We start from the raw sequence: 15595 nt of genomic DNA, 5'->3' as shown, positions 1-15595 counted from the left end.
AATTTAAATTGGTGTCGCTTACATAGCCAGTGTTGTTGCAGAACTGTTTGGATTTACATACAAGTTGGTTCAATATTGCAAACAACTCATCTATATTATATTTTACCACGTCTGCTCGTGGACCACTTGAGACCACACTTTGAGAAACACTGGTCTAGAAGATGGACATTATTGGTCATGAGCAAACAAAAGCTGTTTGCTTAAACGATCAGTGCATATTGCCCGCCTCCCCCCTGCCACCGCGTGGGTTGGTGCCTTGTTTGTTTAGGCAAATGATTGCAAACACGTGCGGGCGTGCATGCATGCATATGTGTGTGTGTGTGTGTGTGTGTGTGTGTGTGTGTGTGTGTGAGAGAGAGAGAGAGAGAGAGAGAGAGAGAGAGACTATCAGTGCATGCTCGTCTATTTGGTATGTCACAGAGCCAGCTGTGAGTTGTATGAAAGGGTATAGGCGTACTGCTGAAAGCGCTCCAGGTGATGGTCATTGGCTTTTTCTTCCTAAGCCCCCTCCGCACGCTCATTCGTATTTTGTAAACCTCGTGACTCTCTGTTTCCTCGCCTCCCGCCGGGTTAACCGGACGAGTCAAGGCAGGGGAAAAGTGCTGAGGGTCAAAGTTTGCGGCGATGGTGGGCTCTTTCCAGGCAGAGAGGTGAAGGACTGCGTGAGCGAATGGAGTTGAAGAAAGAAATCAACGGAAAGCCACACAGATAAAAGGCCAGAATGGTATGAAAGGCAGATGACAAAGTAGACCAACGCCAAACGAGTGGAGTTTGTAAAACAAACAAACAAACTAAAAAAAGAAACAAAAAAATTACACATCATCTAGGCTTCCCTCAAAGCATGACAAATAAGTGGAAACCCACACAGTTCTACAACATCTCTCCATTCTTCGCAATCACACACACACACACACACACACACACACACACACACACACACACACACACACACACACACACACACACACAAATCAGCCTGGAAACAAACACTGTTCTGTGTAGTAAGCAGACATGTCCTTCAGGGGAATGCAGTGAGTGGTGAGGACACTGTCCTGGAGTCTTGGAGGGCTTTGGCTGCAGAGGGCAGAGCTGTCTCTACTCTGAGAGAGGGGTACAGTAGGAGCTATCTGGACACCATGTCGGTGTGTGTGTGTATGTGGGGGGGGGGTCCTTGGCCACGCCCGGGCCAGGTTGGCTGGATGGTGTGTGGGTGTGTGTGTGGGTGGGCGATGCAGCTTGGTTTGGTGTAGTGGGTGGGTCAGTAGTCGTCCACAGGTGCCATATCTCTGCTCAGGCTAACGGACACATTAGTGTAGAGAGTCCTCCGGGACACTACAGGGGAGTAGCGCAGGTTGTTGAGACCGTCCAGGCTCTGCCTCTCCTTGGAGCGCCGCAGTAAAGTGTACCTGGGGGAGAGGGTTCAGTTTTGCTGTTTAGCAACACACCAAACCAAAACATTACCATACAACATACCATAGTCCCATAGCATAGCCACATAACATAACCACACAACTGATGGCAATCAGAGGTTGATTAGCTTCCCTGAGAGGGTGTCCCCTGTCTCATACCAAACCTGCCTGAACCTGTCAAGTAATCATACATCCTGTCAGTAAGTCAATCATGTTTATGGAGGTCAGCTACTGTATGTAAACAGGGTCTAAAGTCTATATCTGCCATCTCCCTCAAGTATGTCACACCTACCTTAACAATTTTTACAACAGTTTTTAGTCTCTTCAAAAGCTCATGACATGATTAGTTCAAAAAGGTGCAGAATTAGAACATGAACCCCTGCATTACAACCAATCATCTTACTTAAAACAGACTGACCAAAGCATGTCATTAAAACATTATAACACATGCCATGTCTCCTCAGTGGTAATCATGGCACTGGCTGTTCACTGATACAATGGGCATTTATGGGTATGTACTAATAAGCTGTCATAGCACCATAGATTTGAATTTAAGACAACATGACACTGTTATATTAATAAACACTGAGCGTCATAACAACTTTTAATAGTATCTGTTGTGAAATGCTGTTGACTCATAATAAAGAGGTGTAGTACCAGTGATCATGCGCCAGTGAGGAATGGCCTGACTAATGATGCTATTGCCACATACCACTACCCATATATATATATATATATATATATATATATATATATATAGAGTCAAGACTCATGGCATGAGTATTATGGGGTGTGTCTTCACCTTCCAAGGAACTGGACTTCTCCACGATGGTGGTGTGGGATGGACATGTAGCGACCAATATCTCCAGGTGGTCGGCTCACTGAGTACCCGGCATACTGGACCCTGTTCAAGATGGCAACACACACACAGACACACGTTAAATCAGTGCCTTGTATACACTTGTAGCTGGCATATTTATTCATTTACATATTTTGCTGGTCAAACTTTTTAAATCCATACACATGGGACAATAACAATTCTCTCAGAAAGACTCAGAAAGGCAGAATAAGATTTAAAGGTTTAATTCAGAGAATTTGACAAAGTTCCGTAAAATTATCACTAAAACAACTAAAAGTGTAGCGTTGGCGTAGGCCCAGACAAAGTGTGCCTTTTTGCCATGTCTGCATGTAGTGTCCATTTATCCCCTTATAATCACTCACTGTGGTCACTAGGGCATCTGATTCTCTTACGCAGCTCTAGTGACACTGAGTGACAGGGAGAGACAATGGCAGAGGCAATGCTGTGGGTTCACTGACATACACACATGCAGTCACACAGAAATGCATGTGCGCATGCGCACACACACACACACACACAGACAGACACACATACAGACACACACAAGCACACACGCACGCACACACGCACACACACACACACACGCTGCTTTAGTACAAACACACGCATGGCTTTTCACTACACAGACTTTGTAGTGAAATTTCATGCTTTGTTTGAGTTTGTTTTTGGCTAGGTAGACCGCCCTCAGAAAGCCAGTTACTGGAAGAGTGGACGGTGTGCCCTTTAAAACACACACACACACACACACACACACACACACACACACACACACACACACACACACACACACACGCGCGCGCGCGCGCGTGCACACACACACACACACACACACACACACATACACACACACGCGTGCACACACACACACACACAGACAGACACACACACACACGCGCACACACTAACACACGCGCACACACAAACACACGCGCACACACAAACACACGCACACAATGGTGCTTATGTGCAAACAGAGATGCCAACACAAGCCTACAGGAAGTGGAAAGGTGGTAAGAATCGGGAATGAACTGAAGTGGGCCACATCATAAAACAGACAGGAAACCATCTAGGTCACAGTTGAGCTAGTGGCAGCTGGTCTCACCTGTTCCACAGGTCGTCATCCTCGCCACCCCATCCCCAGAATGCATTGGGAAAGCCATTGATCTTCCTAAACTGCTCCACAGTCAGACCGCTCACACCGCCAAAGAACTCGTGGTATGGAAGCCTGTGAGGCACATTTAAATATATTTAATAATATATATTAATATATTTTTTCAATTTAACCAATGCTTAAACTCAAAGCCATTCATGGGGACATAAATGAATGCCATTAGAAGTACTGTGTCACAGGTCCCCTTATCAATGGAAGAAACTCAGGGTGTCATTACATTACATTACATTTGGATGCATTTTTTAAACCAAAATGTCATAATGAATAGACATGAGAAGGCGATCTGAGAAGACTCTTCACCTACAGTGCTGCTATTCACATTTACATGATGTGTAATTCATCTAGCAGACACTTTATCCATAGTAACAGATGGTGCTGATACAATGCACATTCATATCAGTGTGTTGTCAGCATCTCCCTCTACATATGGAGTTCCAGAAGCATGTGTCAGTGTAATATGAGGCTGTGATAGGCAGAGACAGGGAGTACACATCTCAGCTTCGGAACATCAAAGTTCTAGCACATCATTTGTTTCAACACCATTCACTTCATCCAGCTGATTCCAGCTAGCACAACTCTTCAGCCAGGTACAGTTGATCATCTAGTTAGTGATTATCACCTGTGCTAACTGCACGTGCAGGTAGATGGAATACATGGCAGGACATCTTGATGTCCTGATGTTTTGACGTCCACCTCTGGTGAATGGCCATATGTTGGACTTACATGTAGGAGTACTTGTTGAGTTTGACGGCAAAGTGTCGCGGCATCTCTCCGCAGCCGTAGTAGTTGCGGTCATTCTCCATGATGTGGTCCACGTCGTGGAAGACCATGCAGTCCCAGTCCAGGTCCTTCATGGCCTCCTTGAAACCGACGTTGAACAGCATGGCGCGGTTAAACGGCTCATTGCCCGCCTAGAGAAGAGCGTGTCCCCCACACACACACACACACACACGCACACACCACGCACACACACACACACACACACACACACACACACACACACACACACCACGCACACACACACACCACACACACACACACACACACACACACACACACACACACACACACACCACACACACACACACACAAACACACCCACACACACACACACACACACACACACACACATACGCACACCACGCACACACACACACCACTCACACACACACACCATGCACACACACACACACACACACACACACACACAAACACACACACACACCACGCACACACACACCACGCACACACACGCACACACACACACACACACACACAGTCAGTTAGACCGTGGGTGAAACTGTCCATCCAGCTGTGATAACATCACTTGTATAATCACGCATAATTGCCTTGTTGCCTTAGATGACTTGTTTGTTACACGTGATGGAAAATGGGATGTGTTGATGCGTGAGTGACGGTGTGAGTCATATCTCACTATTAGGGCAATTACACCATGTTTTCCATTAGGAAAGCATGTAATGCATGTGATAAGACACACAGCAGTGAGTGTTGCTCAACATTACACTACAGTACACAATGAACTCTGAACAGATGTGTTAACACAGGACAGGACTCTCTCTCTCTCTCTCTCTCTGTCTCTCTCTCTCTCTCTCTATCTATTTATTTATCTATCTACCTCTGTGTGTATGTGTGTGTATGTGTGTGTGTGTGTGTGTGTGTGTGTGTGTGTGTGTGTGTGTGTGTGTGTGTGTGTATGTGTTGATGTTTGTGTGTGTGTGTGTGTGTGTGTGTGTGTGTGTGTGTGTGTGTGTGTGTGTTTGTGTGTGTGTGTCCGTGCGTGCGTGCCCACTCATGCACTGATAAGCTTTAATGGTGCTTCCGTTATTGCACCATTGCTGTGTGCTTGACATACTGACTGTTCATTTCTTTCTCAAGCCCTCTATGGTTTCAGTGCAGTGGGTTGTGAAAACAGGATGTGTGGTGGACTAACCGCTGTTTTTTAGCGCCGGGTGGTTTGTGGGGGAGGGGCGGAGGAGGAGGCCTACCCAAAGATTGTTAAGGCGGAGCAAGATACTTCGTCGTAGTTCATGTCTATGGGCGCGAAATGGGGATCGAATCCTGCCTGCATAAAGAGGCGTGTCGATGACGTATTGACGAGCGTAAGTTGCAACCGGCCAACAGCAGCGGCAGAAATAACCGGCGCACACCTGATATAAGGTTGATTTTCTCCAGACTGGATTGCTCAAAAATGCTACAAATGTACCTGAAATGTTCAGAAGGGTTTGAGGATCATGAAAACGTGCCCGAAATTCACATTCCTAACTCTATAGAACCAAGACCTTAGCATATGTGGTGAAATTCTGATCTATGCCCATAGACTTCAATGGAGCAGTCGCTGCCTCTGCTCTGCATAAAGGGGGATTTTGACCCCCCCCTCGTGCAATCCGGGTTCCCGGAAGTGGCTCCTGATGAAATATCTTGCTCCGCCTTAACAATCTTTGGCCTGATCATGCGGAAGTGCGGCCTGCCCAGGGCAAAAGTTGGGTTGTGGGGGAGGGGCGGAGGAGGCCTACCTGTTCAATGACGTAGAAAGCAAACTGCAGTCGCTGTCTCTGTAGGATCGGTATCAGATGCCTGAACAGGACGGGCAGGTGCTCGTGACGGTTCCGGAATGGCACCAGTATCGCCACCTAGAACATGGAAGCGAGAAATGCAGCTGTGTCTCTTCTCAAGTTTCTCTCTCTCTCTCTCTCTCTCTGATGTGATCCAAAAGAGATAAGAAGGAGCTTTCTGGCAGACGTTCCTCTGCTCTCTGCTTAAGCAAGAGGGCTCCCTGGATGCAAACAAACCTGTTTCCGCACCTGTCGCCATGGCAACTGTAACTCTCCCCACAACCCCCACCCCTCGTTTACCCTCTGGAGTGCCAAAACCCAGTACAGTTTTAGAACAAGAGTCAGGCATCAAACGCGTCTTTTCAAAATGAGCACCCATGGCTTGATGTGCATAGTTAATCTCTAGCGTAGATGAGCTGACAGCGTAGATGAGCACAAACCACCCGCACGCATAAATGTAAACACACACACACACACACACACACACACACACACCCGCGGGTCTCAGACGGTGCTGACTGACTGGCAGATGTCGGTGCTGAAGATGACAAAGTGAAAAACGGTGCTGTGTGATGAGCAGAGGAGAGACAGAGACAGAGGCCATATCCCTCTCAGTGCAAAATCAGAGCAGAGACAGAGGCCATATCCCTCTCAGTGCAAAATCAGAGCAGAGACAGAGGCCATATCCCTCTCAGTGCAAAATCAGTATACAGAGAGCTCCCTGTGTAAATAGGGAGGGACTTAAGGTTGAAAGCATGATCTTGAAACATCACACACACACACACACACACACACACACACACACACAAACACACATGTGCCTTTTTGCCATGTCTGCATGTAGTGTCCATTTATCCCCTTATAATCACTCACTGTGGTCACTAGGGCATCTGATTCTCATCCGCAGCTCTAGTGACACTGAGTGACAGGGAGAGACAATGGCAGAGGCAATGCTGTGGGTTCACTGACATACACACATGCAGTCACACAGAAATGCATGTGCGCATGCGCACACACACACACACACAGACAGACACACATACAGACACACACACGCACGCACACACGCACACGCACACGCACACACACACACACACACACACACACACACACACGCTGCTTTAGTACAAACACACGCATGCTTTTTTACTACACAGACTTTGTAGTGAAATTTCATGCTTTGTTTGAGTTTGTTTTTGGCTAGGTAGACCGCCCTCAGAAAGCCAGTTACTGGAAGAGTGGACGGTGTGCCCTTTAAAACACACACACACACACACACACACACACACACACACACACACACACACACACACACACACACACACACACACACACACACCTTCCATGTGTGCATGTGCCTTGAAGTTGAAGTTGAAAGAGAGCCTGTATGACGCAAACAAACTAAAACCGAGTATGCGTGTGTGTCTGTGTCTGTTGGTTGGTTTGTGTAAGTGAGGTTGTGTGTGTGTGTGTGTGTGTGTGTGTGTGTGTGTGTGTGTGTGTGCGTGTGTGTCTGTTGGTTGGTTTGTGTAAGTGAGGTTGTGTGTGCGTGTGCGTGTGTGTGTGTGTGTGTGTCCGCATGTGACGAACAGAGCTCATTATTGTGGCTGGGAGGGTGTTCTGCGTCTCACCTTCCAGTGTGGGATGCAGTCGTGAGGTTTCCAGTGTCCACCCCTGCTCAGGCTGGGCTCCTGCTGCAGCAGAGACCTCTCCACCATCTCCAGGCCAACCTCACTCATGTTCACGTCCACCCCACCCTCTGCACAGCACACACACACACAACACAACAACAACAACAACAACAACAACAACAACAGAACCATCAGTACACAGAGAGCGCAGTAGTAGACAGAGGGCAGTGTCTGGGGCCACCGCAACGTTACTAACTTTACTTCAACATTACTGATACAAGATACAATAGGAAGTACTTTTCCATGTACTCTAAATATGTTTAGATAATATAACATATTATGCTCTTTTTATGTCCAAAGCAGTTATTGTTATGATGATGCATTAGGCATATTTTCTATTGAGAGGATTTTTTTGTCAATTATTTTTTATTGATTCAATTTGAGACCAAAGACAAACAAACAATAGCAATGCTTTGGAAATGAGTTGGGGGAAGTGGGGCAGGATGTTTTATTGTTTTTTTTTTTTACAATGCTTTTCCAGTGTTATCAAGAGCTTGTTTATTTATTTCATAATGTTTAGAGTGGTACTAGCTTTTTGTGGCTGTGTGTCTGGCAGCCCATACTCACTCATAGAGGGCAGTCTCTCTGGGCATAACTGGCTGGGCAGGTAGGTGAAGCCCTCGGGCAGGAAGGGGGTCACTGGCACGTCGGGCTCACTCAGGTTAAAGTCGTAGGCATAGTCTGGCAAAGTCAGCAGTAATCAATCGGTCAGCATTTAAAAAGTGTGCCTGGGCTCTGATCAACATCATAGACAGGGCAAGAGAACCCCCCCCCCCCCCCACCCCCACCCCAAATTCAATTGTGAAGCCTTATTGATTTTTCTGGCTAATATGTCACACATTAGCCACACTGTCCAGCTTCCTTCCCTCTCTCACCTCACCTGACCCTGTGTGTCTCACTCTGTCAGTCTGTCAGTGAAACAGTCTGTTGGCCCTCGTCTAACAATAGCAGTCACATGGAGGGAAACACTGGGGAAAAGCTGATCGTCTTCCTCCTTCTCCTCCTCCTCTCTTTTTTCTTTCTCTCTGTCATTCCGACTTGACTGTCTGTGTTTTGTCTTGTCTGTCTATGTGAGTCTGTCTGTGTCCAAGTGTGTAGCTTCCGACCATTACCTGTGCCATTGGCGCTGTAGGCACTTCGCACCACCTGTTCAAGGACCTTTTCACCCATGACCCGCATGTTCTCCTTGATCTGGATCCCACGGGCCTGGACCATAAACAGGTACTCATTCACTACAATCAGAAACGAGAAACAGAGACAGAGAGAGACAGTGAGAGAGAGAGAAAGAGGGAGAGGGGGAGAGAGAACTTTTGTCAGGGTCCAGAGCATAAAGGAGGCACTCAAAAACAACCATGTGTCCATGAACAATACAATAGATAAATAAAATGCATAATCAGTTCTGGAGACCATAACTGGGTTTACTCATTTACTTTGAGAGGAAGAGCAATCAAGGCCCTGGTACAATCAGAGCCAAACATCTCTAATTAGAGTCTCATAAGCCGTATCAGCCTAATGTGATTGTTTGGTCTTAATTCTGTTTTCATTGCTACATGAGAAATCATGAACAGGAGAAAAAATAAACGCCTGAAAGACCTATAATGTTCGACGGCCCAAAAATGCACATGCATCTCTGTCAACTGAAATGTAGTTCGGTGAAGGTTTGCTTCTGTAGAAGGCCTGGCTGTGACCATTTAGATAGGGAGTGAAAGGTAGATGATAAGTCAGAGGTGACCGGGCCTGAGGCCAACAGATAACATGTGAGGAGGAAATTGACTCATTGCAAATAGGTGTGAGGGGCAACCAAAATGGAGTGTGCGCGCACACACACACACACACACACATCAAAACGGAGTGAAGCAGTCGGCGTGATTAGCCAGGAATGTTAAGTGGGTGCTGTGAACTCCACAGGCACAATCCCACATTGTTTTCTCCCCTTTTGTCTGAGATCTGCCGTGCCACCTGACCCAGAGCAGCTGACTGTAAAGACCCGTCCACACCGCCGACCACAACTATAAAGACTGACTATCACTATAAAACCAACTGACCATCACTATAAAACCAACTGACCATCACTATAAAAACAATTGACCATCACTATATAAACAACTGGCAAAAGCTATAAAGACAACTGACCATAACTATAAAAACAACTGTATTGTCAACCCCAACAATATGAATGCCCACACTGACCAAAGATAAGGAAAGTCTCCCGGGAACATTCGCAATGCTTATTAATGTCATTTCTAAAATTCGATGGGAGGCTGATTGGCCGTCAGCGCTTCTATAGTGACTAACAATATTGTTCTTCATACAGTATGCAGTGTGTCCATTTGCATATAGTTCACCTAAAAACATTGATTCAGAAGTGCCAAACATGCACATTCAGCACAATCTCAGCCCCAATTCTCTGAGAACAGCTCATGACAAACATCCTGAACATATTTCTTTGTTCAAACAAACTGTAAAGTAAACACACACTTTTCATGGCTGGTGAATCACAATGGAGGTTGAACCAAGTGGGAAGTTAGGAGTAGTGTTAATGACCAACTGGCACTGCATACCTGATACCTGACGTGCAGGAGAACCAGTAGTGAAAGCAGCACTGCAGTGACAGAACGCCAGACAGTGGTGAAATGGAATGAGCTTCTCTATTCATCAGTCAAGGAAGTGAAAGAGCACACGCACACACACACACACACACACACACACACACTTCCTCATTACTTTACATCTTATCAGATAAGCAAATGCTAGAAGTCCATTTTTGTTGTTTTTCGTAATGGCATTGCTTGAGTGATGATTCTCACTATTGTGTGGCATCACACACTTCACAACCATGACAGACAGAACACACACACACACACACACACACACACACACACACACACTCACACATACACACAGTCCTCTCAACTAAGAGAACAAAGAGCATCCCCACGGCTGCACACTTCACGGAAACTGACCCTGTGGTGCTCTCATCTCACCCAGGACAATTGCACTATTATTAGGTGCGCTCTCCCTTCCTTATAAGCAGAGCAGAGCAGTGGACTCAACAGTCAGCCAGTGCCTTAGTCACCCAGGAGTGGTCACCCTTGCGGGCTTAATGAGCGGCCTGCGAACCACGGAAAGGGCTGCCCTATGGCCAGGTTAGATACGGTCAGTACACAAATAAGAGGCTTCGCAGTACCTGGGCTTCACTACCCAGTGGAGGAACTGAAGTGGTACTCTACTCCAAGTGAGGACAATAGAAGTGTATTACTAACATATTTATATAACATGCTATTGTAGTTACTACTGTAGGTAGGGTAGTGTGATTGTGATTGAGTTCATATTCAAAATGTATGTGAATGCACAGAGAGAAGTAGTCTGACTGTGTGTGTGTGTGTGTGTGTGTGTGTGTGTGTGTGTGTGTGTGTGTGTGTGCAAACTGAGGACACAAGGGTTGTGCCTGTGTGTGCTTTATTAGATCACTCTTGTTATTTTGGTGAGTTTCAGTCTCTCCAGGGGGGTACAAAGTCTTGTTTGCATTTGTTTGTATGCGTGTGTGTGTGTGTGTGTATGTGTGAGTGAGAGAGAGACCTTTCATTAAAAGCCACCCATGAATGTATGTACAGTGTGACTTGTGCGTGCATGCATATTTGTATGTGTGTTTGTAATATAGAGAGAAAGTGTGTGTGTGCGTGTATGTGTGTGTGTGTGTGTGTGGGGGGGGGGGGGGGTTGTTGGCACACTCTGTTGTCACAAGGTTAGGGGTATAAAACAGGGGACAATGACCCTCTGATGAAAGGGGGCATGGTGCTGGGATAACCTTCAGTGCATAGCTTCAAGTCATTGTGCACCACACTATAGTTGCTGCTTTCAGACACGTCCTCCGCAGTATATGCAGTTAAACGGAGGTCCGACCCTTCAGGTAATTCAGATATAATGCTAACATTCGGACATGTGAACGACACCGACGCACATGAGCAGAAACTCTCCGTGGTTGTAGGGCTGGGATGGTATGGATGTTTTCTTACCGCGGTCGGTAAGCAAGAAATTACCGCGGTTCTGCGGTATACACCCCCCCACCAAAAAAAGACAGCCGCAGCAACTTCAAAGACCACTGGACCAAATGCTTCAAACATGAAAGAAATAAGCAGTTTATCAACAAGGCTATCACGATTTTAGAACTGTTACATTCATGACTCTTATGCTAATGTTACAACGGTAGGCTACCACACGTTTTAATGGCTGTGTCAGGTTGTAGGCTAACAAAGGTAAGTCCTATAGCCTAGACCTACATGTCGCTGTTAAGTAGGCTTGGGTATCGAATATCGAGTATTGGTTGGAACCGGGACTATCTTTGCGATTTTCCCGGAATCGTTCAAAAGTTTAAATTTCAATTCCTAGTTTCGATTCCCAATCCGCCGACTGGAAGAAGAAACGGCTGAACACCAACGAAGAAGCGCATAGTTCATAGAATTAAAATTCATGGAGAATGTCAGACTATTTCATTCAGAAAGCAGGGTTCCCGCGGATCCTTAAAACATCTTAAATACAACTGAATTTTCGAAAGAGAGGTATTAAATGTGCGTATGGGACCGCCAGCGAGTGCAAGAGAACGAGTGATGTCTCCATTCAGTTTCGTGTATTTAAAACGCAATTGTATAAGTGACTAGGCTATTAGGCTACGGGAGGAAGTGTAGTGGTTGCAGAGTGAAGATGTTTTTCACGGGTTTGGTTAAAGGTGTGAAAACGGTAATACTACAGTAGGCCTATGTACAAAATAATATGCCTGACGTTTTCGTGATGTAGCTGAGGCCTGAGAGATAGACAGGTAGCCTACGTGGAATGAGGGAGCCTATGGTAGAATGAGCGGGAGAAAGAGTTGGTAAGCCAGTTAGCGATAGGTTGGCCATATGTTCGAATTTAGGCCGGACATATGGATTTTAAAAGCCCTGTCCGGCATCCGGCTCAGCCTGAAGCCAGATGCTCAGTTGTTCTCCTTTTTGGAGTTGCGCTTAGCATCTAAGGTCTTTGCTCGGACGCAGCATCGTTTCACAAACTATAGACGCGAAGACTGCTGGTCAAATTATGTGCAGTGCTTCGCAATCAGGAGGAAATACAGTATATGTTAAGTTGATCTGTTTGCATCTTTCCAGCGTGTGTTGCTGGCCTAGCTTAGGGAAGAAAATATCTGTCAAAGTTATAATAGCCTACCTGTAATATCTGCCAGCAGCTTGCTTGCCAGCGTTTCCCAGTAGGCTAGGCCTACTTCGCAAAAGTTGTGAAATATAACCGCATATTTTTAGAATGTCGGCGACTGCTACATAAAAAAAATAAAATACGCGCGTTTATAATAAGTGCGTGCTTGAGATGAAACCAGCAGTTTTCAGCAGGATCATGCGAGGAGGACCTGTCTCTTAAAGGAGAATTCCGGTGTGATATTGACCTAAAGTGTATCAAAACATGATACCGAGTGTGAACGTATGTCTCATAGCCCATCTCGGCTTGTCCCCTGCACTCCAAAATCTGGCGCTAGTTAGCCGATGCTACCAACATCTTTTTCAATAGTGGTGCTTCGGCATCGGGCTAGCCATGCAAATAAATCACTGTTTTACACCCATTTACGAGGCTCAATGTATCTCCACACTTCATTGGTAGACTTCCGAGGGCCCTGACATTTAAAACGAGACATTGAGAACTTTGAAAAAGCACTGGTAGTTTACTTACAAGACGATTTATACAGACAGTATCTTCACGAAGTTTAGCGTTTGCAGCCATCTTGAATTTAGTTACGATAAGTCGAGCAACGAGTAAGAATGAACAGCTATGATAAGGGATCAGATTCCAAAAATAATTCAGTGGAAATGCATGGATTCCAGTTGCTGCTACTGGAAGAAACTGGAATCCATGCATTTCCACTGAATTATTTTTGGAATCTGATCTCTTATCATACCTGTTCAGTCTTACTCGTTGCTAGACTTATCGTGACTAAATTCAAGATGGCTGCAAACGTTAAACTTCGTGAAGATACTGTCTGTATAAATCGTCTTGTAAGTAAACTACCAGTGCTTTTTCAAAGTTCTCAATGTCTCGTTTTAAATGTCAGGGCCCTCGGAAGTCTACCAATGAAGTGTGGAGATACATTGAGCCTCGTAAATGGGTGTAAAACAGTGATTTATTTGCATGGCTAGCCCGATGCCGAAGCACCACTACTGAAAAAGTTGTTGGTAGCATCGGCTAACTAGCGCCAGATTTTGGAGTGCAGGGGACAAGTCAGATGGGCTATGAGACATACGTTCACACTCGGTATCATGTTTCAATACACTTTAGGTCAATATCACACCGGAATTCTCCTTTAATTAATTTAAAACAAGTCAATGGTTTTACAATGTTTCAGTCAAGCTTTGGTTGGTTTAGATACAACTGGTATGCAAAATGTAAAGTAGTGGATTAACTTTAATTTGCTGTGCTGCATATTGGACAATAGATGCACATAGTAAATTATATAAAGTAGGCTTATTAACATATGTAAATAGCTTAGTCTAACTGAAAAAAATATTGAAGGGAATCCAGTCCAGTGCACATGTCTTTGGCAAGTAGCCCTAGGCTACTACAGACACAGGTGAAGAACAGTCAGCCTCAGCAGTAAGCAAAACCAAATATGTACAGCCAGCTTCAAAAGCAAGCAGCCCAGACCCTAAAATTGGGCATTTATAGCTGTGAAGGTAATTCACACACAATTATTTTTCTTTCGCCAAAATATATTTGGTAACTTCTGTAGACATCCAAAATGGGGTGGGGGTTAAAATTAGTAGGGAAAAAAAACTATTTCATAAACAGTCATATCTTTTTGTTGTGGTATAGTCTTAATTTTCATTTAGATGTCTTGAAAAGGTCTTAAAAAGTCTTTAAATTTGCACTTGGAAAATGTGCAGATACCCTGAGAAAGACCGTTGGTTAGCTAGCTCATTTAAAATATCCTAAACTTTTTTTGACCCTGCCTTTAAAAAAAAATCGGAATCGAGAATCGTTACGAACCGGAATCGAAATAAGAAATCGGAATTGGAATCGGATTCGTTTAAATTGAAACGATACCCAACCCTACTGTTAAGTTAAATTTTTAACAAACTAGAACATATTTTGTAATTCTTTCATGAACTAAACATGTATGACTCCTTTCTGGACAAATTTCACAGCTTTCACGTTTAACAGCTTTATGTAAATCGAGTTTGAACGGAGAGAATAGAAAAGTGTTACGATTGTGCCAGTTCTCCTACTCTCGCAGAGTGTTGCCAGATTTGGGCTTCTTTTGACTTCGTCGGGTGGGGAAAAATAAGCTTTAGGCGGGCAAATAAAATTTTGAGTTGAATGGTTCTCTATGACAAAATCGTTGTTAGGGCGTTTTTTTGCTGAAGATGGCGGGTTTTTGAACGTGATTAGGTGGAAATCACTCAACCCAATCTGGCAACACTGCTCTCGCATAGTAAATAAATGGAATGTTGGAATGTTGGAATATTGCGCTCCCCAACACAAACGCGAAAGGTCAGGTTTGCTTCATCTTTTGATAAGTTTTGAAGTTTTGTTTTGAAAACGGAGGGTTAGCCTACTTAACTTAACTGTGGTTCTCTGAGTATCAATGTCATAAGATGGTGCATCACGTTACACATTACTACGTGCACACATGTGCAGGCCAATTGGGGGATTCACTTCATGTAGACTAGCCACCTGCAGACGTCAAGCTGACTGCATAACGTGATTATCTTGGAGATTCTGCTACGTTTTCAAACCGGAATTGTGCATGTCATGGTTGAAAACGTCGAAGTCCAAATGTTTTACAGATTTTAATTTTTAATTTTTTATTTTAGTGACCGCGGTATTGCAGTAATGCGGTTACCTTCCCAGCCCTA

At 45.0% G+C, this 15595-nt stretch overlaps 1 protein-coding gene across 1 annotated transcript in view; it reads right to left on the bottom strand.

The window, feature by feature from the left end:
* Nucleotides 1-709: 709 nt before the first annotated feature.
* Nucleotides 710-15595, bottom strand: part of b4galt5 (UDP-Gal:betaGlcNAc beta 1,4- galactosyltransferase, polypeptide 5) — a 42293-nt gene continuing 27407 nt past the window's right edge. The window contains exons 2-9 of the mRNA XM_042096828.1: nucleotides 8816-8935; nucleotides 8271-8384; nucleotides 7644-7771; nucleotides 5974-6090; nucleotides 4163-4350; nucleotides 3371-3493; nucleotides 2212-2313; nucleotides 710-1406 (exon numbers count right to left, since the gene is read on the bottom strand). Of these exons, the coding sequence (XP_041952762.1) occupies nucleotides 1259-1406; nucleotides 2212-2313; nucleotides 3371-3493; nucleotides 4163-4350; nucleotides 5974-6090; nucleotides 7644-7771; nucleotides 8271-8384; nucleotides 8816-8935 (1040 nt within the window). The 3' untranslated portion in view covers nucleotides 710-1258. The remainder of the gene's footprint in view (nucleotides 1407-2211; nucleotides 2314-3370; nucleotides 3494-4162; nucleotides 4351-5973; nucleotides 6091-7643; nucleotides 7772-8270; nucleotides 8385-8815; nucleotides 8936-15595) is intronic.

Source organism: Alosa sapidissima, chromosome 7, assembly GCF_018492685.1.
Source record: "Alosa sapidissima isolate fAloSap1 chromosome 7, fAloSap1.pri, whole genome shotgun sequence".
Lineage (NCBI taxonomy): Eukaryota > Metazoa > Chordata > Actinopteri > Clupeiformes > Clupeidae > Alosa > Alosa sapidissima.
The sequence above is the reverse complement of the archived record's forward strand: the minus strand, read 5'-3'. Positions and strand labels throughout refer to the sequence as shown.